Consider the following 27,079-nt stretch of genomic DNA (forward strand, 5'->3'; position numbering starts at 1 on the left):
ATTCAATTATTTCAATAAAAAGAAGCAGGATGAAAAAACTATTACAAAATAATCTCAACAGCTGGCATTACAATGGCACTTAGTTTTATCTTTACCACACAAATTCAAGAAAATTTTCAGACCAAAAATATGTTAAGTGACCTTGGTGGGGGGGAAGTTGTTATGCACTTCATATTTTAGACAATTGCATTGCAAAAACCTCCTTGGCAGGAGTGAAGTTCAATTTAGTTTAATTAATTTTTGTGTTGTCTGTTTATGTAGTGTCTGTCACATGCCTTGCCTGGTTCAGTGAAGACAGACCATTTGCAGTTGGCTATTCAGATGGAAAATTGCTAATAGGAACAAAGGAACCACTTGAAAAAGGAGGAATCGTTCTAGTTGATGCACATAAGGTAGAGTTAGTCTTTTTAAAACTAATGTATAATTTTTGTAGGTAAAGATCTGTTTAAGCTATTTTCTCTATTTGAAAGCTATTTATAAAGTCAAGTGCAGATTATTTTAAGAACACGTACCTATTTCTGATACACATATTAAACACAATATATTTTAAAGGAACAGCCTACCAAATTTAAAAAAAAAAAAGGAAAAATAAATTTTATAGCCTTTTTTGCTGTTAGAGATTGTGAAGTGTATGTATATACAGCGACAGAAGTGTATTAAGGACACAGCTATGCAGTCTGGATTTAAAAGACTGTAGTTCTTTTAATTTGTAGAAGTGCTCATAATAAATTTTAATTTTGCTTGTCACATGTTTTTGTAAAGCCTAAGTTCCTGTGCAAAGCAAAAGATGTTTTTCTAAATAGGCAGCCGCAAAGGTTTAGAACCTTTGCTTAGCTTGTATGTAATAATAAGTCATTAATAGTCCATAAATGATTTCTTAGGCTAAGAGGAGAATTCCTCAAGTGTAGGTGTAGTAAAAGCATCTTGAATGGTGTTGGTATTTGAAGCATGGTAGTCACAGAAGTGAGCGTGCTGTGACAATAAAACTATACTTGCCTTTTCCACTATGGGCTGTTCTCCTTTCCTACTTCAGTTACACTCAAAGCTACATGTGGCCTGTTGCCTAATATGTTTATGAACCATGTACCATTAAGGTAATTCATACCACAGTTTCATAATATAAAAAAGAAGGAAAAATTGTCTACTTCTTTGGGGGAAAAAAAAAATCAAGGAAGGTGTGCAATGAAAAAAGAACTTTTTTTTTTTTTTCCTATTCTTACCCTTTAGTTTCTCTCAGGAACCTAGAATTTTATTTTAAGTTGATAGTTCTGAAAAGTATTGTTATGATTTCGTAATTGCAACTCACTATCACTGTAACGATTTATTTGGGAATAAAATTTTCTTTGTTATTAACCATTAAACATTACATTAGCTCTGAGAGTTAAATTTTCTCTGTTCTTACTGTGTTATTTCATACTGACTTAATTTTTTTAAATCCGATAGGATATGATTGTTAGTATGAAATGGGATCCAACTGGTAAGATTCTCCTGACATGTGCCAAAGAAGAAACAGTGAAACTCTGGGGATATATGGGAGGATGTTGGAGACGTCTGCATTCATTGTCCCATCCAGCTCTTGTGAATGGCGTGGCCTGGTGTGCTCTTCCAGGGAGAGGACCCAAGTTGCAGCTTTTACTAGCTACGTATGTAATTCTTTTATTGTTTCTATAGCTCTTTTGCAGGTCTTGTGTACTAGTCTTTAGTGTCCAGAGCTGTCCTAGTTTCAGCTGGGGTAGAGTTAATTTTCTTCTTAGTAGCTGATACAGTGCTGTGTTCTGGATTTAGTGTGAGAATAAAGTTGATAACACAGCGATGTTTTCGTTGTTGCTAAGTAGCACTTATCTTAAGTTAAGGATTTTTTCAGTTTCCCATGCTCTGCCAGCAAGCAGGTGTGCAAGAAGCTGGGAGGGAGCAGAGCCGGGGCAGCTGACCCGAACTAGCCAAAGGGATATTCCATACCATGGAACGTCATGCCCAGTATATAAACGGAGGGGAGTTGTCTGGGAGGGGGAATCGCTGCTGGGGCATCGGTGAGCGGGTGGTGAGCAATCGCATTGTGCATCACTTGTCTTTTCTTGGGTTTTATTTCTCTCTTTTTTTGTTAGATTCCTTTTCATTACAATTATTATTATTATTATAGTAGTAGTAGTAGTACTTTTTTTTTTTTTTTTTTTTACTTTAGTTATTAAACTGTTCTTATCTCAACCCACAAGGTTTACTTTTTTTTTCCGGATCCTCCTCCCCATCCCACTGGGAGGGGAGAGGGGTGAGCGGCTGCGTGGTGCTTAGTTGCTGGCTGGGGTTAAACCGCAACAAGAGCAAAGGAAAGTTTGGTCTTTTTTGAAAATAACAGTCATTCAGTAAGCCAGTTGCCATGAGATCCATGAGGCTTCAGAATTCAAATGGAAAGAGTGCCTCTGGTCATGTTACCAACTGTTTTCTCCATGCCATGAGACCTGTGAGTGGTGGTCCTGGTTGAAAATTTTTTGCTTCATCCAAGTATTTTTTCTGAGAATATGTTGTTAGTAAAAATTGAGAAGCTATGGGGAGGAGGAGTAGGAAAAAATGCATTTACCCATTGGGAACATGCCTTTCCACTTCAGATTAATTGATACAATATAGTTTTATAGGAAGGTGGTGAAGACTACTAGTATTTTAAGTTAATACCAGACCACTGATATTTTGTTAGTTAATACCTTTACTTTGTTTTTCTGATTTATCCTGACTTCCTTTAGAGGATGCCACAATGGTTTGGTGTGTGTCTGGACTGTTCCCCAGGACATAGTAATCACATTGCAGTCCAGCTCAACTTGCTCAGAAGGATGGTGGGACCAAGATATAAGTGCCAAGGTAAAAGAAGTAAACTTGGTATTTAAGAAATTCTCTTTGCTCATTCCGACACTGGGGGAGAAGAATGTGAGCGAGTTACTCAAATCTCAACATCTCCTGAGAGAAGACATTTACTAAAAAAAGTTTATATTGCATTTGTATATGTGCAGGCATTTTGAGAACAGGAAATGAAAAATCACAGGTTTAAATTAATTTTATTTGGCTAAAGATTATATTGTGATGTTTTCATTTTTTTTTAAAGTTGATAAATTGATACTAAAATTTAATAAGAGTTTAAGATTTTTTCTAGATAAAATTAAGTCAAGATTAATTTCACCTATGTAAATTGTAATGTGATCTTTAATGTTGATGGCATTTTGTAAGGGGAGAAAAGATGATAATGTGACAAAGATTTATAAAATATTATCATAGTACTGGTCTTTTTTATTATCTTATGGAAATTACCCCATCTCTACAGATGATCAGTATTTACTGGAGCATACAGAAGCTGTTATGCTGTTCCGTTTTCTGTAAATAGTTCAGTGCTCTGTAACTATGAAATAATTTGCAGGATGGATACAGAAAAGCAGTAGAAGTCAAGTGTGTATTTCAACTGAGAGGACATATTACTCCTGTTCGGACTGTTGCATTCAGTCCCGATGGACTGGCATTAGTATCTGGTGGACTTGGTGGTCTTATGAATATTTGGTCTTTACGGGTAAGATCGTCTTTGACATGGCATGATTCTTTTTTTAGTATGAGTATCTAAAATGGTCAAGGCATCAAACTAGCTTTCTTTTTTTTCCCCCAGTATGTTAGAAACATTAGAGAAAGCATGGTATAAAATAATCGTATAAAATTATAAATAATAAAATATAAATTGAAATTGTACGTAACATTGAAGTATTTTATATTTTATGGTTCTACTATTGATTCATTCCGTAGGCTTGGTCATGGTAGTTAGGCTTTGCAGAACCAGCCACTCTCTCTTTATAGTTGGGAACAATATTCTCTTACTTTGAGAACTTTTCCAAGAGTCAGATAATATGGATTATTAAACACTTCTAAATCCTTAGTTATGTTATCTCCTTAATATGATAAAAATGCTAGATTTTTTTTTTTTTTTTGCTTTTAGTATAAACATTTCAGTCTTTAAATAGTTATTAAACAGCTTGGGAGAATATCATCCCTTAGGAATGTGATTGTATGCATTTAAACAGAAAAGTAGCTGTGTATATACACTGACTCAAACACTTCTTTCCTTAGGATGGTTCAGTATTACAAAGTGTTGTGATAGGTTCTGGAGCTATTCAGACTGCAGTATGGATACCTGAAGTTGGAGTAGCTGCTTGCTCTAACAGATCAAAGGTGACACTATGTGTTAAAGTAACGTTCTTTCAAATTTTTTACTAAAAGAAAATGCCGTTTGTCTGTCTTTATTTTTCCTTTCTTTTTTTTTTCCTTTTTTTTTTTTTTTTTTTTAATAGTATCCCATGTTTAGTCGGGGCGGGGGCAGAGTGGAATCCTTCTGAGCCGGTGGTTATAAAGGATGCTGCATACCGGTTACATCAGCTTCCCTGTTTAATGGCAGCAGCCGTAAATGGACAATGAAAATAGGCAGAAGACAGATTTCCCCCCCCCCCCCCCCCCCCCCCCCCCCCCCCCTTTATGCAGCATGAAGAAATGTTTCATTTCCCCCAGCAAATAAGATACTTCAGTGATCTTATTGATCAGCTCAGTGAGCGGCAGAATTTACTTAAGTGTTTGCTGTGTCAGGAACTGCTGGCATCTGAACAGAAGTTTCATAACAGTTGATTATTCCAAAAGATGGTATTTTTTGTGAATGAAGATAAATATGGCACAAGTTACGACTCCTGTTAGTAGAGTCATGCTGCATGTGGTTCTAAGTATTTTGGGATTCTTCGAAAGTCTTTTCTGAACTCAGACCAAGTATTGAAGGTCATATTACAAGGCAAATCCTAAACTAAGGTTACACCTACACTAAATCCTAAACTAAGGCTGCAGCATTCACTGAAATGAACTCTGCTTATTACCATGTTTACATTTTTCCTTGGGGTGATAATCGTAGTGTTGCTATGGGAATGCGAGGAAGCGGCAAATGGAGATGGCTGCTCCGTAGCATTTGTCAGCAGATTATTCACAAACAGACAAAAATGTTCAAGCTTGTGTGTTTTCTGGCACCTATGGAAACTAAGGTGATCGGTGATAAATCAATGGAGCTGAATAATCCTGCTTTAGGAATTTTTAATTTCTAATGTGTCTTGTGACTGCTGTTAAACAGGATGTGTTGGTGGTGAACTGTACATCAGAGTGGATATCTTCCAATCACGTCCTTGCAACGTGTAGGACTGCACTGAAACAGCAAGGAGTTCTGGGATTAAATATGGCTCCTTGCATGCGAGCTTTCTTGGAACGTTTACCAATAATGCTTCAGGAACAGTACGCTTACGAAAAGGTAAGAAGAGCTAATGTGAACATTTAAAATTCGTGTCTGACATGAGGTCACTGTTTGAATCTCAGCTGGTTTCAGTCTTTCACCACAGAGAACCCAGAATACTTTCCTACATCCTATTTGCAAATGTCTTTCAGTATTCTCAAAGCTAGTAGTGTCCTAATTTGAGAATATTTAAAATATTAGAAAAACTTCAAGCATGGAGGAAAGTATTTTTCTACAGGACTAGCTTTGAAGGACGCCTATTTCTGAATTGATTAATATGTTTTTCTAACTTTGCATGTTCAATTTTTCTCTCCCACTCCCCTCACCTTTAGCCCCATGTTGTTTGTGGAGACCAGCTTGTTCATAGTCCTTACATGCAGTGCTTGGCATCACTTGCTGTGGGCCTTCACCTAGATCAGCTCTTGTGCAATCCCCCGGTACCACCTCATCACCAGAACTGCCTCCCTGATCCTTCAGCCTGGAATCCCACAGAATGGGCCTGGCTAGAGTGTTTCTCTACTACCATAAAAGCTGCTGAAGCCCTGGCCAAGGGAGCACAGTTCCCAGAATCCTTTACTGTTCCGGACCTGGAGCCTGTTCCAGAGGATGAGCTTACTCTCCTAATGGTAAAATGTGCTATATTGTCTCAACAGTGAAGCATGCTGCTGTTGAGCATATGGTATGATGCAGTTAACTTCTCTGAACTGCGAAGATTTATATTCGTTAACATAAGCACCGGCAATAAGTTTATTTTTTTAATTAACTGGTTAGAATATACTGTAAAGATTGCTCTCTGTGTGTGTAACAAGCGCAAGTCAGTAGCATATTAAAAAAACAAAACAAAACAACGCAAAACTGTGACAGTAATTTTTGTATGTGATAGAAGCAAGAAATGTGGAGCTTTACAATGCTATTTTTAGAGTAACATTTTGGCACATTTCTACACCAAATTATTTTGCTAGTGTCAGTTGTCTTTATGACTTGGTATGATATGTAAACCAAGATAGAAATTTGGGATTAAGAATTTTTTATTAGCAAGCTTATAACATTCTAAGCCAGTGTTTGCAATTAAAACTTCAAAAAGCCCTAAGCATCAGTAAATAGGAAAAGATTACTTCATCATGAGTTTTGTTTGTTTTTCTTTTTTTGATTTGGATTGCAAGTCATGGATAACAGTGTCATTGCTAGATATGTGTAGTAAGGAAATAAACTTGGCCTGGGGACAAAAATACAGTATTTGAGTCTGCACACATTCATTCTTATTGCTGTACCATTTAGAATAATTTGCTTGTCAATATTGTTCTTAGTTAGAAAGGAAAATATGTATTAGGTAACAGAAGAATAATGTGCATCTCGAACTGAATGTGGTAACTGACTTTTGTTGTGTTGTAGGATAACAGTAAATGGATCAATGGTATGGATGAACAGATAATGTCTTGGGCAACGTCAAGGCCAGAGGTTAGTAAAATTGATGATGGGTTTGGGGTTTTTTTTATTCTTTTTAAACATCATAAGCTATTGAAGGTACTCTTGTTCTAAAGCGTTCTTTCATGCCGTTCCATAGGATTGGCACTTGGGAGGCAAATGTGACGTGTATTTGTGGGGAGCAGGAAGACATGGACAGTTAGCAGAAGCTGGTAGAAATGTCATGATACCAGTAGCAGCACCTTCATTCTCTCAGGCTCAGCAGGTGATCACTTAAAAACAGTCATGATTTAATGATATACCATGTATTGTTTATACAGTTTGTCAGAATCTCTCTCTAAATGTCTTTTCAATTTGTTGTTTGAATTGACGATAAAGTACCCCCAAAACATGTGTTTTCACTAAAGAGGAAGTCTTTAATTATTTGACAAATTCAAACCAAGAAGCCACTGAAATCTGACAAAACCAAATTGTTTGATATGAGCATGATTTGAAGATACCTGCACAGCTTTAACATAATATATGTGCCAATTTTATTTTCTGAAATAACATTGACATTCAGCATGGAAATGTCAAAACTAAATCTCAGGTAGGAGTATATTGTGATTTCTCTCACTGAAAGAAGGTTTGCCAAAACTAGTAGCAAATTTCAATGAAGTAATTTTTATTATGATGTGATTGACTAATAAAACTCTGTTAAACATGGAGTGAGTGAAGCGTTATGTTAATAGGGTGGTCACAAAGGTACTTGCAGTGTGACAAGAGTCTGTTGTCTTGATACAATTACAAAGAAAAAATTTAAAAAGTAGATTGCACTTTGTAATGCAGGTTGCTGCATCTAACAGAAATCATTAAAACTCCTTTGTGTCTTTCTAAACTAGGTTGTTTGTGGTCAGAATTGTACTTTTGTCATTCAAGCTAATGGCACAGTTTTGGCTTGTGGAGAAGGGAGCTATGGGCGACTGGGACAAGGAAATTCTGATGATCTTCATGTGTTAACAGTCATTTCAGCACTGCAAGGTAAAATTGTTGGGTTTGAAATGAGTCAATTCATAAAGCACAAATAAGCATTTTGGTAGTTAATATAATTATTTGTGTTGATGCTGTTTTGCAGATTTACACATTAAAATATTCTAGTCTTTAATTTAAAAATTGAACAAATAAACTAGATGTTCATTTTTCCTTAAGATTTAAGTAGTAATATGCTGAAATTCCTTAATTTTAAGAAGGCTTCAGGGAAAAGTGTTTGCTCAAGATAGGAACACTTCATTTCAAAACTAATAGCAGGCCAGAAGCATAGGTTGTACATGAGAAGACGAAGGTTTTGTTCAAAATAAAAATAAATGAATTGCTATAACAAGAAAACTGTTATTGTGGTTGGTTTCTTTCCCCAGGCTTAATTGGCTACCACTAGGGGCACTTGGATAAATGTATGTTAAGAGTTTATTATAATTTATTCTAAACTTCGTTTTCTCATTTTTCTTTAACAGGCTTTGTTGTAACACAGCTGGTAACCTCTTGTGGATCTGATGGACATTCCATGGCTTTAACAGAAAGTGGGGAAGTCTTTAGCTGGGGAGATGGAGATTATGGCAAACTGGGACATGGGAACAGCGACAGACAGCGCAGGCCTAGACAAATAGAGGCTCTGCAAGGAGAAGAAGTGGTGCAGGTTCCAAAATATTTTTTGTCTCCTACGAACTGCAGGCGTGTTAACCTAGTGCTAGGAACGTTCCAGAACCATTGTCAGTCTTGACAGTTTGAATTCATATACTGAGTGAAAACAGGCAACTTTTTACTTCTCTGAGCATTATGAGCCAAGTTGATAATTTCCAGTTGAAGGATGTTAATATCACAGAGCTCATTGTTGATGTGTGATGTTAATTGACAGTTGTTAATGGAGAAGACTAAAAATTGGAAAGAGCATGGAAGAGAGGGATGAGCAAAAGATTGTCAAAATACAGACATGACTTAGAAGTTTCCCTTGGTCCTTGTCAGGTGACTTTGACCTACAAAACTAGTCAGCGAGACCTCCTCCTAAGTACTAAGTGTGCATTATAACAATGCACAAAAACATATTTGACTTTGACTGAAGGTTTCTTTATAAAAATATAAAATATTCATACAACAAAAGCAATCTGCTTGCAGAAAACAGTAGTTGGTAAAAATAAATAAATAAATAAAACACCTGAAAGCCTTTCTTCACGCAAATATCCGCCTATCCTCCTCCTCAACATTACCGTTGAGAAGAATAAGAGATAGGTTGTTGGAGAAATCATTAATACTAAAATATCTGTATTTTAGCTCTTTATAAACTAAATATAGTTTAGAGGAGGAAAAGGTATTACATATTTACATGTAATAGCTAATAGAATTTTCCCCCAAAATTTAAAATGTGCGTAAAAATTACATTTATTTTGCTTCCAGATGTCATGTGGCTTCAAACATTCAGCTGTAGTGACAGCAGATGGCAAACTTTTTACATTTGGAAACGGTGATTATGGTCGATTAGGACTTGGAAACACTTCCAATAAGAAACTTCCAGAAAGAGTGACGGCGCTGGAAGGTTACCAGATTGGACAGGCATGGTTTATCTAAAACTAGCAATGTATCTTTGTTTAAAGCTGATGTTTTCAGCATGTTTAAGTATCCTGTTGTTTTTTTAACCTTGGCTTTTATTTTGATTATGATGGCAGAATTTGACTATGCGTAATTTTTTAAATAATTACTTTCCTGAGTCTCTTGATCCTCTTTCTGCAAAACTGCCCATGTTTTTTTAACATTTTAACGTTTCAAGATTTAGGCATTTTTAAGCATGAATTCATGAGCTATTCTATATTCTTAAACAATGAGTATGTGTAGCATAATACTGTCCTTTGGTTCTAGGAGCTGAGAGGAAGCAAATATCTCAAAAATACTACTGTGGTCCTAAATGTCTTTAAAACGCTGTAATAAGCAATGGAAGTTTTAATGGTTTTAAAAGGATACTTATTTTTTAAAACATGATTTTTCTTTTCTTAAAGGTAGTTGGGGTGTTTGAGTTAGTAGTAAGGCAGGAAAAACTGTAGTAATAACATATTTCTCTCAACCAGGTGGCCTGTGGACTCAATCATACTGTAGCTGTGTCAACAGATGGCTCAATGGTTTGGGCTTTTGGAGATGGAGATTATGGTAAACTTGGTTTGGGAAATTCCACTGCAAAATCCTCACCGCAGGTTAGAATTCGTAGAGAAATTATTCTTTGCATAAATTTTCAGTGTCGTTAAACGTGTTACACAGTGTTCAGAGTGTAATTTTCAGAAGTTAAATTATTAATTCCATCTTCTGTACTGTTCTAATACAATCTGGCATAAATAATTCTGATGATACGTTATGCTGAGCCTGATTCTTTAAAGGATTTCATGTAAATAATAGTGACCTTATCTCAGTGGCAATACAAATAGTGAAAATTTTAGGATTAGCATAAAGAAGAGAGCTTTCTTATTTTGGAATTTGGGGAGAAGGTTGTTTACGCAGTCACCTGCTTCCTCCCATGCCACTCCCCGCTCACTCCCAGTTAAAAAAAAGGTATTTTGAATCATTGTACATAGAACAAGGTGTTAGTTCCATTAAAGAAAAAGAGAAAACTGTGTCTCGATTTCCTGTATTAATTTACAAACATTAATTAGAGTAATCCTACAATGTATGCGTTGCACAGTGGGAATTATAAAATTTCTTTTTGGAAGCAGGAGTTACAGATGAAATTCATGTTTGCTTTCTGTTTATATCCTCATAATACCATAGCTCTTCTTCCTTTCGCTTACCCCTTAGAAAGTGGATATTCTTTGTGGAATTGGAATAAAAAAAGTTGCCTGTGGAACCCAATTCTCTGTTGCACTGACAAAAGATGGTCATGTATATACTTTTGGACAAGGTAGGACAATCTGGTATTTGGACCTTTCCATCTATAGGTTTGTGTGTATTGCAAGTGAAAAGGAAGAATATTAAGACATATTTATAAGACTGACCTAATGCTACTTTTTAGATTTGTGCTGACCTAATCTGAATTTTGGAACTTCAACAATGCAATTTTAACATACGCCTAAAACCCAGATTTGTAGCTCTATCTAGTTTGATCTCAGAATAGCCTTTCAATTTACTAAATTACTTTTTGAAGAGTGTTTTCCTAAGACTTCATTGAATTTCACATGTCCAAAAACATTGGGTTGCTTAAAAGTTTACTTTGTCTAATAAAAGCATATGCCTACACAAGTTGTTTAAAAATCTGGACAGGAGAATTTCCAAGTGCACTGAATTAAACATGTTTAGACTTCTCAAGACAGTTAATTCATATATATTATAAAACCATACATTTGGATCTAGAAGTCTTGTTTTAATAGAATTTGATCTTGTTTCAGACTTAAAGTGAAAATAACAGCTTTAGCAATATTAATGACCACTGTAGGAAGCACTGTTTTGTAGGAAACATACACTAGATTTCTCCCTAACCAATTGCACTTGTGTCCCAGTTCCAAGAGTGTGTAGAATTGCTTTTTGTCCCTCCCTGACTTCTGCCTGCAAGTGAAATTAACTTTTTAATGTTCTTCACATATATAGACATGTGCTTGCAATTTTAGATCGCCTAATAGGTTTGCCAGAAGGTCGCGCTCGAAATCACAACAGACCCCAACAAGTTCCAGTGCTGTCAGGAATCTTCATTGAAGACATAGCTGTAGGAGCAGAGCATACACTAGCTTTATCATCTACAGGGGATGTGTATGCTTGGGGTAGCAACTCTGAAGGGCAGGTATGTAGTATTCCCTGTTTATTTCTAACCTTTATAAGGCTATAGTTGTACTTTACAGATGTGGTTGGAATATCTTTATTTTGGTGGAAAAGAAAGCTTTTATTTTTGTTCTCCTCCTTCTCCCCCTCAGCCACAATAACATTTTAGGCATTTCCATTATTTTCTTTTTTATTTCCTATGCTCTTACATGGTAGCAGTTTGGGAAAGCACTGAAAACATTCTACCCAAATTATTCTAATCAAAGCTTTTTTAAAAAAATTACAAATTTTTTACCTAAGTCTTGAGCTATCATCAATGTTTTCAACATAATAAAATTTATGATTTACACCAGTCAGATCTGTGAACTCTTTAGATGCTTTTTGTAAAGAAAATATAAATTAACTCTTTTTAGAGAGTCATTTTTTAAAGTCAGAAAAAAAATCAGTAAATAATAAAGTCTCTCTTTTCTTTGGGACCCTAATTTTATCCCTGCTATTAAAAGTCCATTCTCCTTCCTCACCCCATGTATAACTCAAATTTTTGAAAGGACTTGAGCTTTTTGACAGTTTTGCATGCTACAAGTATAAGAGCGAGCCTCCTGATATATTAGCTGTTGGTGTTTCAGGAAGTTTGGGCAAAGTTCATCCTCTAATATTTCAGGATTGAGTTTTTGAGAAGGGTTGTTGAGCAAGTTGTTTAGTATAATTTCTGAGAGGAACCTCTTTGGTTTTTTGTTTGTTTTTTTTTTAATAGGGTGCTTGCTTTGTGTTTCTGGAAGAGAAAAAATTGTTAGGGTAAAAAATTTAGAGAAACTTCATTCTGAAAGCCTGTTTTATATGATTTTCCTTGCAGTGCAAAAAATTAGTTTTATATGAAGTGGAAAAAAAAAATTGCACTCTTATAATATGAATTTTTCACTTTTAGAATATGAAATTAGAGTATGATATGAAACTATCAGTAAAAAGTCAGAACAGCTTCAGTAACCTTTCTCTTTACACAAATTGTGTTTTCATAAACTATTGTAGGAATTTACGTGCTAGAACAAAAATCGTATTTAAATGGCACAGAAGAGACATATGAGCTATGTTGTCTATGCATGAGATAGACTGTGCAACGTAGATGACTTAGCAGCATAGATTAGTTCCTCAGTCTGCAAAAGAGCTTGCAAAAAAATCTCTAGCTGTTTTAACGTCTCTTTGACACCTAGATCTGCTACTCCCATTGAGTACGGATGCAATTTTCTATCAAAAATAAAAGGTAAATGCTAGCATAATAAAAGATATATACAGTAAATATTTTTTATCCCAGTATATGCTGTAGATAAATACAATTTTTTACGATTTGCTCTGAATTTTTGCTTAAAGAGTTTTAGTTGTTGATTCTTCTTTGTCCCTTTTACATCTGTTATAAATTGTCAGCTTGGACTGGGCCATACCAACCATGTCAGAGAACCAACCCTAGTAACAGTCCTGCAAGGAAAGAACGTTCGACAAATTTCAGCAGGGCGTTGCCACAGTGCTGCCTGGACAGCTCCGCCTGTTCCACCAAGAGCTCCAGGTAAAGAACTGAGATTGTTTGTATCGTCATTTGATTTAGTCTTTGTGTTTCCTGGGGGATGAGTGCAACAAGTACTTCTGAACATTTGGGACAAAATTTGCTTTGTTTTATATCCATGCAGGTTTTCAAATTATCTTAGTTTCTTAATTTTGCTACTGTCATGGTTTAACTCCAGTAGGCAGCTAAGCACCGCATAGGCTACTGCAAAGAAAATCAACTCTATCCCAGCCAAAAGCAGTACAGGTACCCTTTATGAAATAATGCTTTTTTTCTTTTTCTGTGGTAGGTGTTTCAGTGCCTTTACAGCTTGGTTTACCTGATGCCATTCCACCACAGTATGGGGCACTGAAAGAAGTGAGCATTCATACAGTAAGAGCAAGGCTCAGACTACTGTACCATTTTTCTGACCTCATGTACTCTTCATGGAGATTACTTAACCTCAGTCCCAATAACCAGGTAAAATTCCATTTGAAAAAAACCAGCTTAGCTCTGTTGCCTTATGCCATGTTGCTAGAGAGTTTCTGACCAGGTCAAGATGGATCTTAGTAACAGGTTCTATAGCTTTTTTGTAATAAGTAAAAAAAATACATCCATCCGGATTAAACCAAACTTTGTCAAAGTATTGTTATATCTTGTCGCTTATGCTAACATTGACGTGTCAATGTTTCAGTTTCCAAAAGCTTACTAGCCTCAAAGCTAAAACCAAAAAGTGCTAACCTGTCTGTTTCCTGAAACATTGAAGTGCTAGTGATTACTATGAAGGTTTTTATTCTGTAAAGAATGGAATTAGTATCCTTTATTAATATGTTTATTCTCATACCACTTTATTGCAGAACAGTACATCTCATTACAATGCTGGAACATGGGGAATAGTTCAAGGACAGCTAAGGCCCTTGCTAGCACCACGAGTATACACGCTCCCCATGGTACGCTCTATAGGAAAAACTATGGTTCAGGGGAAAAACTATGGGCCACAGATTACTGTGAAAAGGATATCAACCAGGTCAGTATTGTTTTCACAGGCATTGTATTAGACCTCAAACGAATACTGATATTCATACGTTTTCCATAACTTCTGGCATACTGAGCTCTCTCTGTACAACTTTGTTAATCAAGTGACTTCAGTAGCCTTTACGTGTTTATGAGTTACACTGTATGGCTGTGTCTCTTTCTTGTTTCTTCGAAAGGGGTCGGAAATGCAAGCCCATTTTTGTACAGATAGCAAGACAAGTAGTAAAGCTGAATGCATCAGACCTGCGCCTACCTTCCCGTGCCTGGAAAGTGAAACTGGTTGGAGAAGGAGCTGATGATGCAGGTGGAGTGTTTGATGACACTATTACAGAAATGTGTCAGGTATGAAGAGTCTATTAGTTCAAAATGCCTGGGTAGCAGTTTTGTTCTCTCTGGTGTCTTTTAGTATTTTTTCAAATTTCCTTTTTGCAGCATAGCACATACTTGTTCTTCAGTCCTGAGCCACAACACTAGAGCTGCCGACTTAGGGATGTCTCTGAGGATAAAGAAATCTTCCTAGATTGTGGCAAGGAGATGCCATAAGGCCCCACTATAACTAGTGTTACAGTAGGCCCCTTGGAATTCTGAGATGGCCCCTACACAGTATGGGAGCATTTTGCAGTCCCGCCATTCTGTCCAGCCAATACCTTCTATAAGAGAAGTTGTACTGTATTCCGTGATTACAGTACATTCCACGCATACAATACAGAAACACCTCAGGCAGGTGTTTCTCACGTAGCCGAAGATATGTGTCACCTCTCAGAGTCAGTGCTGGAAAGGAGATCAGTAGCAGAAAGTGCACATTTTTGCCTGTCTGTAACCAGGATATTGTTGCTGTTGTCAACATAGCTGTCTTTTCAGATTCCCCTGGAAACTGAAGGCTTCAGACTACCAGGACTAAGATAAGCTGGTCAATGCTAATGTGTACTGCTTATAGTTTTAAAGACGTGTCTCAGCCCTGTGACACAACTATGATTGTAGCCAGAAGGATTCAAGGCAATGCTGGCTGGAGAAGTCTAGTCGTTCCTTAATCTTCCAGGAGCCTCAAAACCCAAAGAATGACAATTAGTGAGGATAATTAGTGCCTCTGCTTAGTCCTGGGATAGGGCAACAGCTATGGATAGTGCTGGAACTGGCATTGAAGTTGGAGTTAGGATACACAATGGAAGAAACTGAAGAACTCCATTTATTAATGGAATTTCTGAAGCCTGTAAAACTAGAGTAGGGTTGATTCAGGTAAGGACTTGAGGCGTAATGTTTGGGTTCTTTCCTAGACAGTTTACATTAAACATGAGGTGTGATGAGGGTTTAGAACAGAACTCATTGAAAAATTTGCTTCATTTTTGGTTCTTGAAAAAGCTGCACCGGTACGGTCTACAGCTTATGGCTTCTGATTATTTCTGAAACAGGTGCCAGGAACGTATTACAGAGCAGTCACAGTAAAATAACCATTATAGTCTGATGTAAGGGCAGGTCATGAAATAAACATGTTTTTATTACTAAAACTCATCCCTACCATGTTTACTTTCTCTTAAATGTTTCACATGAATTTGTAAGAAGTATTCATCACTATAATGGAATATTCTGTCTTGTAATGCTATAATGTCATAATATTTCTGTAATAGGTTTGTTATCCCTGTGTCTAAGAAGGCTTTTTTGTTGTTGACTTTTAAGGAACTGGAAACTGGAATAGTAGACCTGCTTATTCCTTCCCCAAATGCTACAGCTGAAGTAGGCTACAATAGGGATAGGTAAGTTGTCCAGGATTTGCTTTTATTGCAGATGTTAGTGGTTGAAAATTAGAATCTTCTATTAACTGTTTTATACCAAATGATGAGACTTCATGATTGTCTCTAGTATATTTTTTTCCTTCAGGTTGTGATGTTACTTTATTGTGGAGGAGCGGGCATGGTTTTAACATAAACTTGCTGGATTGCTGATGGCAGAATTCAGAGTAACATGAAGAATGCCAGCCTTTGTGGTCAGGATTAGTTCTGCCTATCTCAGCCTCCATTATTTTAACGGCTAAAGACAACAATAATCTTATTTGGGCACCCCTTGCTGATAATTGTGCTGACAGTTACTATGCTGTGCTTAGAAATGTTTTGTCTTTTACTTCTAATGAAGTAGCATAGAAATGATACTAGAGTATTTTCACTGATTCTTTGTCCTTTCAGGTTTCTCTTTAACCCTTCAGCATGTTTAGATGAACATCTGATGCAGTTTAAGTTCTTGGGCATTCTCATGGGTGTAGCTATTCGTACAAAAAAGCCATTAGATCTTCATTTGGCTCCAATGGTCTGGAAGCAACTTTGTTGTATCCCACTCATCTTGGAGGATTTGGAGGAGGTAGATCTGCTCTATGTGCAGACCCTCAACAGCATTCTTCACATTGAAGACAGTGGGATTACTGAAGAAAATTTCCATGAGGTACGGTATGAAAGTTGGAGCTTTTAGGTTTATTCTGAAAGCGGTTCCATTATCAGATTGACCTTAACTTCAGTATTTATATAATTCAATATCTCCATTATTGGGATAACAAGCACTTCATATGCATTTGGAATAGTTCGTGATCTTATTATAGTTCTAGGTGACTAATAGTAAAATATTAAACTTAGATCACTAGAGTAACTTACGCTGAACATACTTCTCCTGTTTTGCATAACAGATGATTCCTTTAGATTCTTTTGTTGGCCAAAGTGCTGATGGTAAAATGGTTCCCATAATCCCTGGAGGGAACAGTATCCCACTTACCTTTTCAAACAGGAAGGAATATGTGGAGAGGGCAATTGAGTACAGACTCCATGAAATGGACCGTCAGGTAAGAATCTCGTTGTGACCCTATCCCCATTGTTAATGCGAACAGTGTTTTTGATTTATGCACGTGTCCATTACAGTTTATTAGGGAATAAGAAAAGCTTGGCTTTCTGCATCTCGCCTGGGTCCCCGTGGCTTTTTTCCCCCCACAAACTGGTTTGGAGTTTTGTTTTAGATTACTCCTATTTTTCTTAGTAACTGCTCAGTTGACAACAGAGCATTAGAAATCAGAACTCGTCTTTCATTAGAGTAGCCCCACTGCAACTGTCAGCCCCACTTGAGAAAGGAACCTGCAATTGTGCATGCTGTGCACTGTAATTAGACACTATAGCAACATAGAGACTAGCGAAAGTAAATATTATTGACAAACATTTGTTTAACTTAAAACTATTTCTCTTCTGCTTTAGCACAGAAACTACAAATATTTCATGATATGTTTTGAGAAGTGTCAATTACCTATTTGCGTACTTTTGTGTATTTTATCATTTCTATAGTGAAGCTTGTGAAAGCAGTATACTAATTACATGCCAGGAAGATTTTTTTCCTTTTTCTCAAGATATAGGTGCATGCATGACATTATCTGCATTAGAAAAGTAACTTTCTCATCAGAGGTACCAAATGCTAAGTCTTCTAGAACAAGTACGGACTTCTTACAAATATGACTTTGTTCCAGCTCAGATGTATGGTATTTACACAGTTTTTTGGTTTAGCCATCATCATTTGTGCTGCTAACTTGTATTTTCTTAAGTTCTTCTGGTTTGTATCAAAACATGTTCTTTGATGTGCAATTACAATTAAGAATACCTGTAATATTCTCCAGGATTTTGAGAGAGGAATACAGCCTTTATGGGGGATGCGTGGGGGGGGGGGGGAGGTATTTGGCAGATGTTTTATAATCCTCTTTATCCCATTTCTCAGCTGATAGGTGACTTTTGCATTTGGATGGTACAGTAAGTGGCAGAGTTAAGACAATTGCACTTCAAATGTCTCTTCTTTTTTGGCCAATAGGTGGCTGCTGTAAGAGAAGGCATGTCTTGGATTGTTCCAGTTCCTTTGTTGTCTCTTCTGACTGCCAAGCAGTTGGAGCAAATGGTCTGTGGAATGCCAGAAATATCAGTTGAAGTTCTGAAGAAAGTTGTGCGATACAGAGAAGTTGATGAGCAGCATCAGCTAGTACAGTGGTTCTGGCATACCCTTGAAGAATTTTCAAATGAGGAGAGAGTCCTTTTCATGAGGTTTGTGTCAGGAAGATCTCGATTGCCAGCCAACACAGCTGATATCTCTCAGCGATTCCAAATAATGAAGGTTGATAGGGTAAGATCCTGGTTTTGTTGGTTTTGTTTGTTTTTAATTCCTCTCTAGTATAATCTGTCCTTTGGCGATAGGAGACAGGTTTCCATAATTGTAAATTTACAGAGAAAGTATGGGATGGGATGTGCTCTGAGCTATTAAAACCAAACATTTTAATTGTGTAGAAGGACATACACTGCATGAATTGCATTGTAATTCATTTGGTGCATTTACTATAGTTACATGATTGGAGGTTGAGACAAGTTCTTGCACAAGAAACAAACTGGTCCACAGTCATTTTCTGTTCCAATCCCTTTTTTCATTTGATAATTTTCACTCATTTTTAAGTTCTAAATTTGTGTAAGTGGCAACAGATGACCACTAGTGAACTCTAACATCTTAAAACCTCTGTAATGAGTTTACAGTATATTACTTTACATACAGGATGCATTCATTTGGCATTACTTTTGGTTTTTGTGCAGTGAAGGCACATTCTCTGTGAACTACATGAATCAAAAACTTGGCAAAATCTAAGATAACAGTGGTTTGACTGTCATCTTTGGTTAGGTGTGTCTCAAATTGCCTCATGTTAAGGCACACTGTGGTATGTAATTTGAATGTTGCTTGGTATCTTCCAGTGGGCTGCTAAATAGTGCGATCAACTTTTCAAATAGTTGAATTTCATTAGTGGGTTGAATTATTTACAGAGCAGGTGATAGAACAGTATTTTTGCACATACTTACGGATGAAACAAGTGATGTAAACAAGGGAGGCTAGTCTGCTTCTTAAAAGGAATTTTGAGATAGAATGTGAAAATGCTGAATGATGGAGGCAAGGAAGGGAGGGAGCAATGAAATATGGATATGTTGCATTTTTTGGTTCATTCACAACTTAACAGTGTCCCACCTTTTATCCATTTCCACAGCCTTACGACAGCTTGCCTACCTCACAGACTTGTTTCTTTCAACTGAGGCTCCCACCTTACTCCAGTCAACTAATCATGGCAGAGCGTTTGCGCTATGCAATCAATAATTGCAGGTCTATAGATATGGACAATTACATGCTCTCACGGAATGTGGACAATGCAGAGGGCTCAGACACAGATTATTAACATTCTGTGAACAAAATCATCTTCCTTTTACTACAAATAGTGCCCTAAGTCCAATTCATTGTTGACATAATTTTACAGTAACCATAGATGTTTTAGGAGCATAAAACCAGATGTTAATAGACAGTGGCCACATTTTAGTTACTCTAAATGTAACAAAAAATTAGATGTTTTTATTTTTTTGTGATTGTAAAAAAGAAAAAAGGAAAAAGAAAACAAAAAAAGTATGATCAGCAAGTTTTTTTCTCCTTTTTTGGTCGCTTTTGATAAGTTTGCATGGAGACATTTTGGTGCATTTTTGTTGGGAATAGTACATTTGTAAGCCCTCCCAGTGAACATGAAGAGTTGTACATTGTGTATAATTGTTCATTAGCAAGGACAGTTTTACATGAATATTCACATATTTATTTTGTTTTAATTTGAATTGCCTGTGCAGGGTTCCTTATGCAGAGAAAAATAAAGCAAATTCAAGAATCGGTTGCTTGTATGCATTTGTGAACTGTGATTGGTTTACTCAATCTTCATACTTTTATATTTTTTCCTCAGGAAATTATAGTATTACAGTGTTTAGACAGGACGTGACATTTGAAGCATCTTAAAATGTTTATCTTCAGTGAATCTGATGTGTAGTACTGTGCTCTGCATTCTTAATGTCTTTGAGGTACTGGCTTTTTTGGGTATACCACTATTTATTCCTCGTACTTCGATACAAGTTAACGTTGTACCTGGTTCCTTCTTGATTTTCATTTAAACATTTTTCTCCTCTAGAGGAGTAGTTGTTGACAATAACATACTGCCACCTTGACTCAGAAACCTTTAAATCTTTTGTCAAAAAAAAAAAAAAAAAAAAAATTACCCTTTTTAATATACAGATTGATGTAGTTGATTCCTGACCAGAGTACAAAAAAATTAAAATGAAAGTGACAGGGTAGTAGTCGAGGCTATGGATTTTATATACATTCTTAGTTTATGCCTTTGGTTTTAGTAAATTTCAGGTGTTTGGTCTCATTTCGTTGCAGCTGTAATTGTATTATGATCAGCAGGGTGTGGCTTACACTGTAATGTTCATATTTGGTTAGGACAGTAATGTACTGTACAAAGAAATTTTTGTTCTGTGTCTTAGGGAAGTGCTGAAGAATAGATAATTCCCCAGCGTCTCTATCAAAAACGTGATTTGTGTCAAACTACAAATGCTACTTGATGTTCAGGAGCAGGATTTACCTGGGCTGAGGAAAAGGGTAGAGTCTGTCCCCAGGTGAGTCACTGCTGCTCTGCCCTGATTTCCCCCCCCCGCCCCCGTCATTCTCACTGAACTCCTTGGTAAGGATGCTGTGGGGCCTGAGAGCTAGCGAGAACATTTATTAACTTTATCTCACCTGGGACAAGACTGGTCCATCTGAGTCTGGAGAAGAGGGTAGAAATTCCTATTGTTTTCCCTCGTGTGATTGTTGTACGTTAGCAGGGATTGATATGGAAACTTCCTCCTTGTCCGAGACTGAACTGGTGTATTGCTGCCAGCTAATAGTGGTCAAAGGGCTGACGTGATAAGCTGTAAAAATTTGCAGATCCAGGTTTTATCTGGTGAAGTTTTTTTCAGTTGGGACTAGTTGTTGGCTCATGAAAAAGGCAAAAGGTTCTTGAGCTATGAGCAAGAACCAGACTGCAACATGAAACATCTAGAGGGGAGCTTTCAGCAGTTTTGGGAGAAGGAGGGACTCGGGGCTCTGAAATCATGCAGATTTAGTTTCCTGCCTCATTATGTATTATGGTTCCAAACTAGACTGAGATTTTGGTGTCTCGTCACTATGTTGCGGGGGAGTATATTCACATCTTGGTCTAAATTTGTAGGTGTAATACATAAAAAATATAAGTTTACAAATAAAAGGGGAAACTGCTATATAAAGTCCTGTATTATTGCCTACTAGACTTCATTTATGTGTCTGAATTACTGCTACTAATTTGTCAGTCTGTTTCAATCAGGCACAGAAAATAATAGAACTGTGCCTAAAAATTACAGTTGTGTATGGACTATGCGGTTGGCTTCTTGGATAATGAGGGTCTTCTTGGAGGCAGTTTACAGTAAAGTGAAAGAGGGTGTTGATACTGGTAAATATTGATGTTGATTAAAGGATTGTGCTTGATTGCTTTAATTGAGACTTTTTATTGATTGTGCTTGTCCTTTGAATATTCTATCTTAGAATCATGAAAACTATCAAGCGCTTAATTATTTTTATTTTATGCTACTGTTTGTTTTCACCATAATTATATTATTCATACATTCCTTTTAACCTGCTGATTGACATTTTTCTGTTGCTCAGGCATCTGAGTGAGACTGGAATCATGTTCAAGTTTCTTGCATAATGCTTCTTACACAGTTGCATACAAAGATAAAGAACGTACAGCACTGATTATGTCCTACTATTGGAGACCATCTGAGCAAGTTCTAACTGTATGTCAGTTTAAGGGTATTTTACGTATGCAAACCTCTCCCTATGTAGGAAGGGGAATAAATATTACCAGTGTATGTCTGCATTCTGTAGTATAAGTAGGTCGTATATGCAGCTATTTAAAGAAAAAAATATGCAACTCAATCTTGTAACAAACCTTCCAGTGGCAGCGTTGTTGCACTAGGAAGAGTTGGCTGTAGCAAGGTGGACTGCAAGCGATTTCCAAATGTCATACCTCATTTCCTTTCCACCTTTCAGCATTGGATGGGACATATGTGTATGACTGAAGCAGGGAGTATCAGTGGTAACAAATGCGTATCAGAGGTAAGAACAGGTGTGTGACAACGTGTTTGTCTAGACCCATTTCAAATTAATGTGAGGTATGGAGGTACAGTAAGCTTAGAAGTGTTAAATTCTAAACAGAACTAGAGAAAAACAGCTTGAAAAGCTTTAGCCACAAAAGTAGTGTGCTGGGTAGGTATTATATAGGAAAGCACTTAGATGCCAAAAGCCTGTGTCTCTTGTTGAACATAACGACCATTTGCTGCTGCTTATTTTTCGCTGTTTATGAATACAGCAAAAACAGTACTAACCTTTCCCTTACTATTTCCCCCAACTCTCAAGAAGCACTTTCTCGGGTTTATAAGGCTGTTGCTTCTTGAAGCCCATAATTTGTGTCTCTTATCCTGTTTTTACCCTGGGATTAGACAATTTCATCTCTACCACCTCTGGTATTTTCAATCACTTTTTCCTACCTTTTTTTTTTTTTTTTTTCCCTTTCCCACCTAGGAGGTACCTCCCTAGCCTTTTCGGCTGTCAGGCTATCAGACAGCTGGATAGCCCTTTGAAACAGGTAGGCACACTACAACAGAGAGAAGATGAACAGCCAGTCCCCAAGACTAGAGGTAGGCAAGTTACTTTAACTGGGTGAAACCTCACTCTTTCTGGAGCTAGCAGTAGTAGTGCTGGGTCATCTGACAGAGCTGGAATGTAGCAGTAGGTGGAATGTGTGTCTGTCATGCTTAGAGGGGACTGGTAAGAGCAGAATGTGTTCTTGAACAGTAGTATTCTCCAGAGAAGAGGTGAAAAATTGATCAGGTCAGGTCTGGAAGTTTGATTTAGATCGGTCATTTAGCCCTTTTGACTGGGTGATGAAGTTTAACAGCAAAAAAATACTGCTGCTGGTACGTAAGCAATTTTACTGTGCTGCAGGACTTTGTTTAATTTCCTTTTACCTTATTGCCAAGCTGAGCTATGTTATCACAATGGAAATCTGAAGGGTCTTCTGGATGTTGTTTTTCCCATATTGTGTAGGAAAAGGCAGAAACTTTTGATAACAAAGTCTTGTTTGCCATTTGCATCTGATAACCTGATGCAGCTTCCAAGCAGACATCTTGGTTTATGTCACCTTTCTTTTAGTACTTTCATAAAATGATAGATAGCAAGCCTTCCTCCCTCCACACCTGGTAAGTTAGGAAGGGTCTGTGAAGGGCAAAAAATATTTCAATAATGTTAAGAGAACTTTGACGGAACTCAAATGGCTTGGAACTAAAGAAAACTTAACATGCTTCCATCTTTACATAATACCCTAAGGGAAATGTAATCATTATATACTCAATTTTCAAATTGGATTGCTAAGTAAGAAAATTCATTATTGATGTTGAAAAATTTATCAACACAACTGTGTTCAAATCTTACCACGTCATGAACAAATGTCCCCATTCAAGGAGGGGAAGAGCAAAGTAATATGACTTTGAGCATTTGTACACAAATAGGCAAAGAAACAAAGTGGGCGAGTGTTCCAAGGCCCTTTTTAGGTCTGTAAAGTAAAAGACCACAAAAACCGCACCCCCACTCTTCCCCCAAACCCCCCCTCCCCCCGAGTCCTGATAGAAAACTGGCAAAAAGGCTAGACAGATGCAAACCTGCTTTCACATCTTGTAGCTACTTGAAAATCTGTTAGGTGTTGCATCTACAGAGATGTATCTTTCATCACAGAGTCCTTAGAGAGTTGGCATCAAGAGAAGGTCTTTGGTTAATGTGACTATATAGAATTCCTACCTTGTTTTGGCTTGTCAGCAATATGTGAAACTGGTGGGTTTTCACCAGTTGTGTATCCAAGAATTGTGTCAACATCCCAGTTTCCACATCACAATAAGTTTGTTCAGCCCAGCAATTTCCTTTCCAATTTGTAAATGCCGGTTTAGGATTGCCATTTGTCCTTCCTGTCAGTGCTTCCAGTTTTGTTCCTTACTTTGTAGTGCATAAGGGTCCTACGTAAATTTTAGGAATGAGTTAATGAAATACCAGAATATTACACTGTCATGCTGTTAAATATCTCTAAGTTGTGAAGATGCAATAATGAAATTATTTTCTTTGTCTTCTGAGTGAGTGTTTCTTACGGATACTCATACTGATCGAGTATTTCTCTAGAATTTCAGCTCTGTTTGACTAAGTTTCTGTAATGCTGTGATTTATTTCTTAGCTCAGCCAAACTAGAGCGTACCAAAGGATATCTGTGGATCAATTAACCAGGATGGAAAGGAGGAGTGAGTATATTCACTTATGTTGAGAGCTGTAAAGTCCTCTTTCCATTTTTGATGCACCACATAAAGAATGTTTTCAGGAGTTCATAGCTAGCTCATCAGTTCTTGCAGAGGAAAAAATAAGCCCTAGGAATGTAGTCTATTAAAATATTTCTGCTGAGATTGTTTGAAACTCACCTTCCTAGAGAAACTGATTGGAAATACAATTTGACAGTACCACTCTTGCAGTAAAAATTGACTTCAGGTGGAATTTTGGTAGCATGTTTCCTTTCTTTCTGTTCAAACATGAACGAAAGATAGTGCATCAGTTGAAATAAATCTTTCTTTCAAGACTACCTGAGACATCAGAGCCAAGTTCTCCATTGTGACACCCCAAGCATTTTCTCCACATAGCTGTAATAAAAGGAGCGACAGTATTGTAAAAAGAATACAGCAAGAAATTGGAAAATCAAACCAGTTATTCTTAAGTAATTGAGGCCTAACTTCAGAACTTGTTTCTACAGTTTAGATGCCAATGAGCGGGGGAAAAGGTCTGCTTTACTTCAGTAGTAATTTTTCACACATTCTTTTTCAGAGAGGTACTACAGTCACGCTGTTCTCTAAAGAAAAACATGTATCATGTTAGGTATTTGTGACAACCTTTAATAATTTGTTAAATAGCAATTTAAGAAGTCACAAATTCTGTTCCTTAGAGGAAAAGCTAGCTCTTGTAGTCTTCCAGTTATATAAAAGATTAAAATGCAGACAAGTAGCCAGTCTGCAAAGCTATACCTGTAGATAGAACTGTTAAAATGCAACGAAGCTATCGAATTATTTTAAACCATGATAGTCTTGATATACTTGAATTCCAGCGATGCAAGTTCCCGTTCGTGTGTGTTTAACTAGCAAATCTCATCAGTGTTCTGTTACCAGTGCAGTAAGCTTAATTATCAACAATTGCAGAGCCCCTCATGTAAATGAGAAACAGGCTTGCTATGGTATATGCACATAGATTGCTGTAGTGACAAAGTCTTGAATAATTGTTATGTAATGGAACAGAAATATTGACTCTCTTTATGGGACAGAACAGTATTTCCAAAAGTTAATATTTCTAAATTTGCTTTAAGGACACACACACTCAGGTATTCCTGCTCCGTGTAAGGCTTTAATTTAAAATTAAATCTTAACTGCTGTAGACTTCATGGTGATTTAAGCTGGAACTATTCAGGATCCATAGAGTCTGTCAAACTGGTCTGTATGCAGCCTTCTGTTTGATGGCTAAGCTGCACTGACATCTGGTCCTCTAGGGGAAACAAAGTTATCGATAGCCAGATTTAACCATCTGTCATTTTTTGTAAGCGTAAAATTCTTCAGTGGATTGTACTGAATGGGAGAGAGATTTAAGGTTCAGCTGCAGAGTCAGCAAGAAAATGGGCAGGATTATATATTATGGTGTGCTCCCTAGGAGTCAGAATTCTGAATTCACGTCAGAATTGCTGAGCAAAATGGAAAATGACGGAGAGCAGAATTTGAGGACATGCTCCCACACAGAGTAAAGCACAGGGTTTGAGACAGGGTGCTTTTTAAAAAAGGATGCTGTAGTTCAAACAGAACCCGAATTATTCAAGCTAGATTATCACAATGATTTTTCTGTATTGTTATAGGGAGACAGACTCAACAAGTAAAACTTTTGACGGGTAACTGCAGTACAGTTGACACAGTAAGGTGGCACTCAGAAATGTTTACTTTTCCTCAGGCAAAAATCTGTAAGTGCGTAAAGAGTCTTGGAACGTGATGTTACCAGTCCCGAGTACTCAATACCACGACCAAATCCCAGTGTGTTGTACCAAGGCAAATTTTATACAGCAGAATAAAACTCTGCCAACCTTTGGTGTCAAATTTTGTAGCCGATTCCATAGCAACCCTTCATTAAAAAAAAAAGCTACACTTCCACGTAGCAGAGCAGCATGCAGGAAAGTGACAGCCTTGTGGTTTGGGATGAAAATAGCTATTTGTTTTTTCCCTCGCAGTGAGAAACAGGTGTTTATAAAGATCTCTACTGTTGTGTGTTCCTAATTTAGCATTTAAAGCTACAGGTTGTAAGTCACTGTCTTTTCCTGTAGGTTAGTACTGTAAACTTGCATTTGTTCATATTGCCCCTCCTTTAATGTAAACTTTAAAAAATGACTTGGTGTATCTTGTCAAACTACATTATGCAAAGGGTCAAACTGTGTTTTGCGCACGTTGCCATGCATCCCTCATTTAATAAATAAGCCTGACAAATCAGCTACAAATGTTAATCACTGAGGAAGTCATGGTTGTCAGGTACTCTGCTTTTGCTAGGAAGATCTTACATGGCATGGATATCACCCTTAGCAGATGGAATGACCATATGGATATATCCTTTAAGAGAAATTTGTTAATCACTCTTTCCCTGAAATTTGTGTAAATCATACAATTACCCAAGCTCTATCTGCTGCAGCTTTATGCCCTTTCCCATTACATAAGGAGCAGAGAAAGCAAGGGGGTCCACTCTGAACCTCATGACTCAACAGGAAGGTCCTCCTTACTCTCTGTCTCTCTCTTAGACATGAACCGTTGACCAAGTCTGGGACTAAGATTGGATCCAGCCGCACCTAGGCTCCATAAGGAGTTTAGAGAGCAAGGGGGTCCACTCTGAACCTCGTGACTCAACGGGAGGGTCTTCCTTACTCTTTGCGTCTCCAGTCTCTGTGTGAATCCTTCTAACTCGATTCTGATTCAGTTTTCCTTTGTACATTTCTTCCATGCAGTAATTAATAAGGTGAACCTTGCCGTCAAACTACTGTTAAACTTTGTTAGAGTCCA

General features: G+C 37.1%; 1 protein-coding gene across 7 annotated transcripts in view; it reads left to right on the forward strand.

The window, feature by feature from the left end:
• The window catches only part of HERC1 (HECT and RLD domain containing E3 ubiquitin protein ligase family member 1), a 108,960-nt gene extending 89,224 nt beyond the window's left edge, over window positions 1-19,736 (forward strand). For 6 of the 7 annotated variants that reach the window (XM_050903326.1, XM_050903331.1, XM_050903327.1 and 3 more), the window contains exons 55-78: window positions 262-392; window positions 1,444-1,643; window positions 2,736-2,850; window positions 3,401-3,547; window positions 4,096-4,197; window positions 5,132-5,305; window positions 5,620-5,913; window positions 6,680-6,745; window positions 6,852-6,977; window positions 7,594-7,732; window positions 8,203-8,384; window positions 9,140-9,295; window positions 9,805-9,927; window positions 10,523-10,625; window positions 11,329-11,498; window positions 12,896-13,034; window positions 13,321-13,490; window positions 13,868-14,037; window positions 14,222-14,387; window positions 15,720-15,796; window positions 16,223-16,475; window positions 16,714-16,866; window positions 17,871-18,176; window positions 19,078-19,736. In XM_050903326.1, coding sequence (XP_050759283.1) covers window positions 262-392; window positions 1,444-1,643; window positions 2,736-2,850; window positions 3,401-3,547; window positions 4,096-4,197; window positions 5,132-5,305; window positions 5,620-5,913; window positions 6,680-6,745; window positions 6,852-6,977; window positions 7,594-7,732; window positions 8,203-8,384; window positions 9,140-9,295; window positions 9,805-9,927; window positions 10,523-10,625; window positions 11,329-11,498; window positions 12,896-13,034; window positions 13,321-13,490; window positions 13,868-14,037; window positions 14,222-14,387; window positions 15,720-15,796; window positions 16,223-16,475; window positions 16,714-16,866; window positions 17,871-18,176; window positions 19,078-19,263 — 3,848 coding nt within the window. In that variant the 3' untranslated portion in view covers window positions 19,264-19,736. Of the gene's footprint in view, window positions 1-261; window positions 393-1,443; window positions 1,644-2,735; window positions 2,851-3,400; window positions 3,548-4,095; window positions 4,198-5,131; window positions 5,306-5,619; window positions 5,914-6,679; window positions 6,746-6,851; window positions 6,978-7,593; window positions 7,733-8,202; window positions 8,385-9,139; window positions 9,296-9,804; window positions 9,928-10,522; window positions 10,626-11,308; window positions 11,499-12,895; window positions 13,035-13,320; window positions 13,491-13,867; window positions 14,038-14,221; window positions 14,388-15,719; window positions 15,797-16,222; window positions 16,476-16,713; window positions 16,867-17,870; window positions 18,177-19,077 lie in introns of those variants that run through there. The other variant, XM_050903332.1, reaches the window with a different exon arrangement.
• The last annotated feature ends 7,343 nt before the right edge of the window (window positions 19,737-27,079 follow it).

The sequence above is a fragment of the Gymnogyps californianus genome, chromosome 11, assembly GCF_018139145.2.
Source record: "Gymnogyps californianus isolate 813 chromosome 11, ASM1813914v2, whole genome shotgun sequence".
Classification (NCBI taxonomy): domain Eukaryota; kingdom Metazoa; phylum Chordata; class Aves; order Accipitriformes; family Cathartidae; genus Gymnogyps; species Gymnogyps californianus.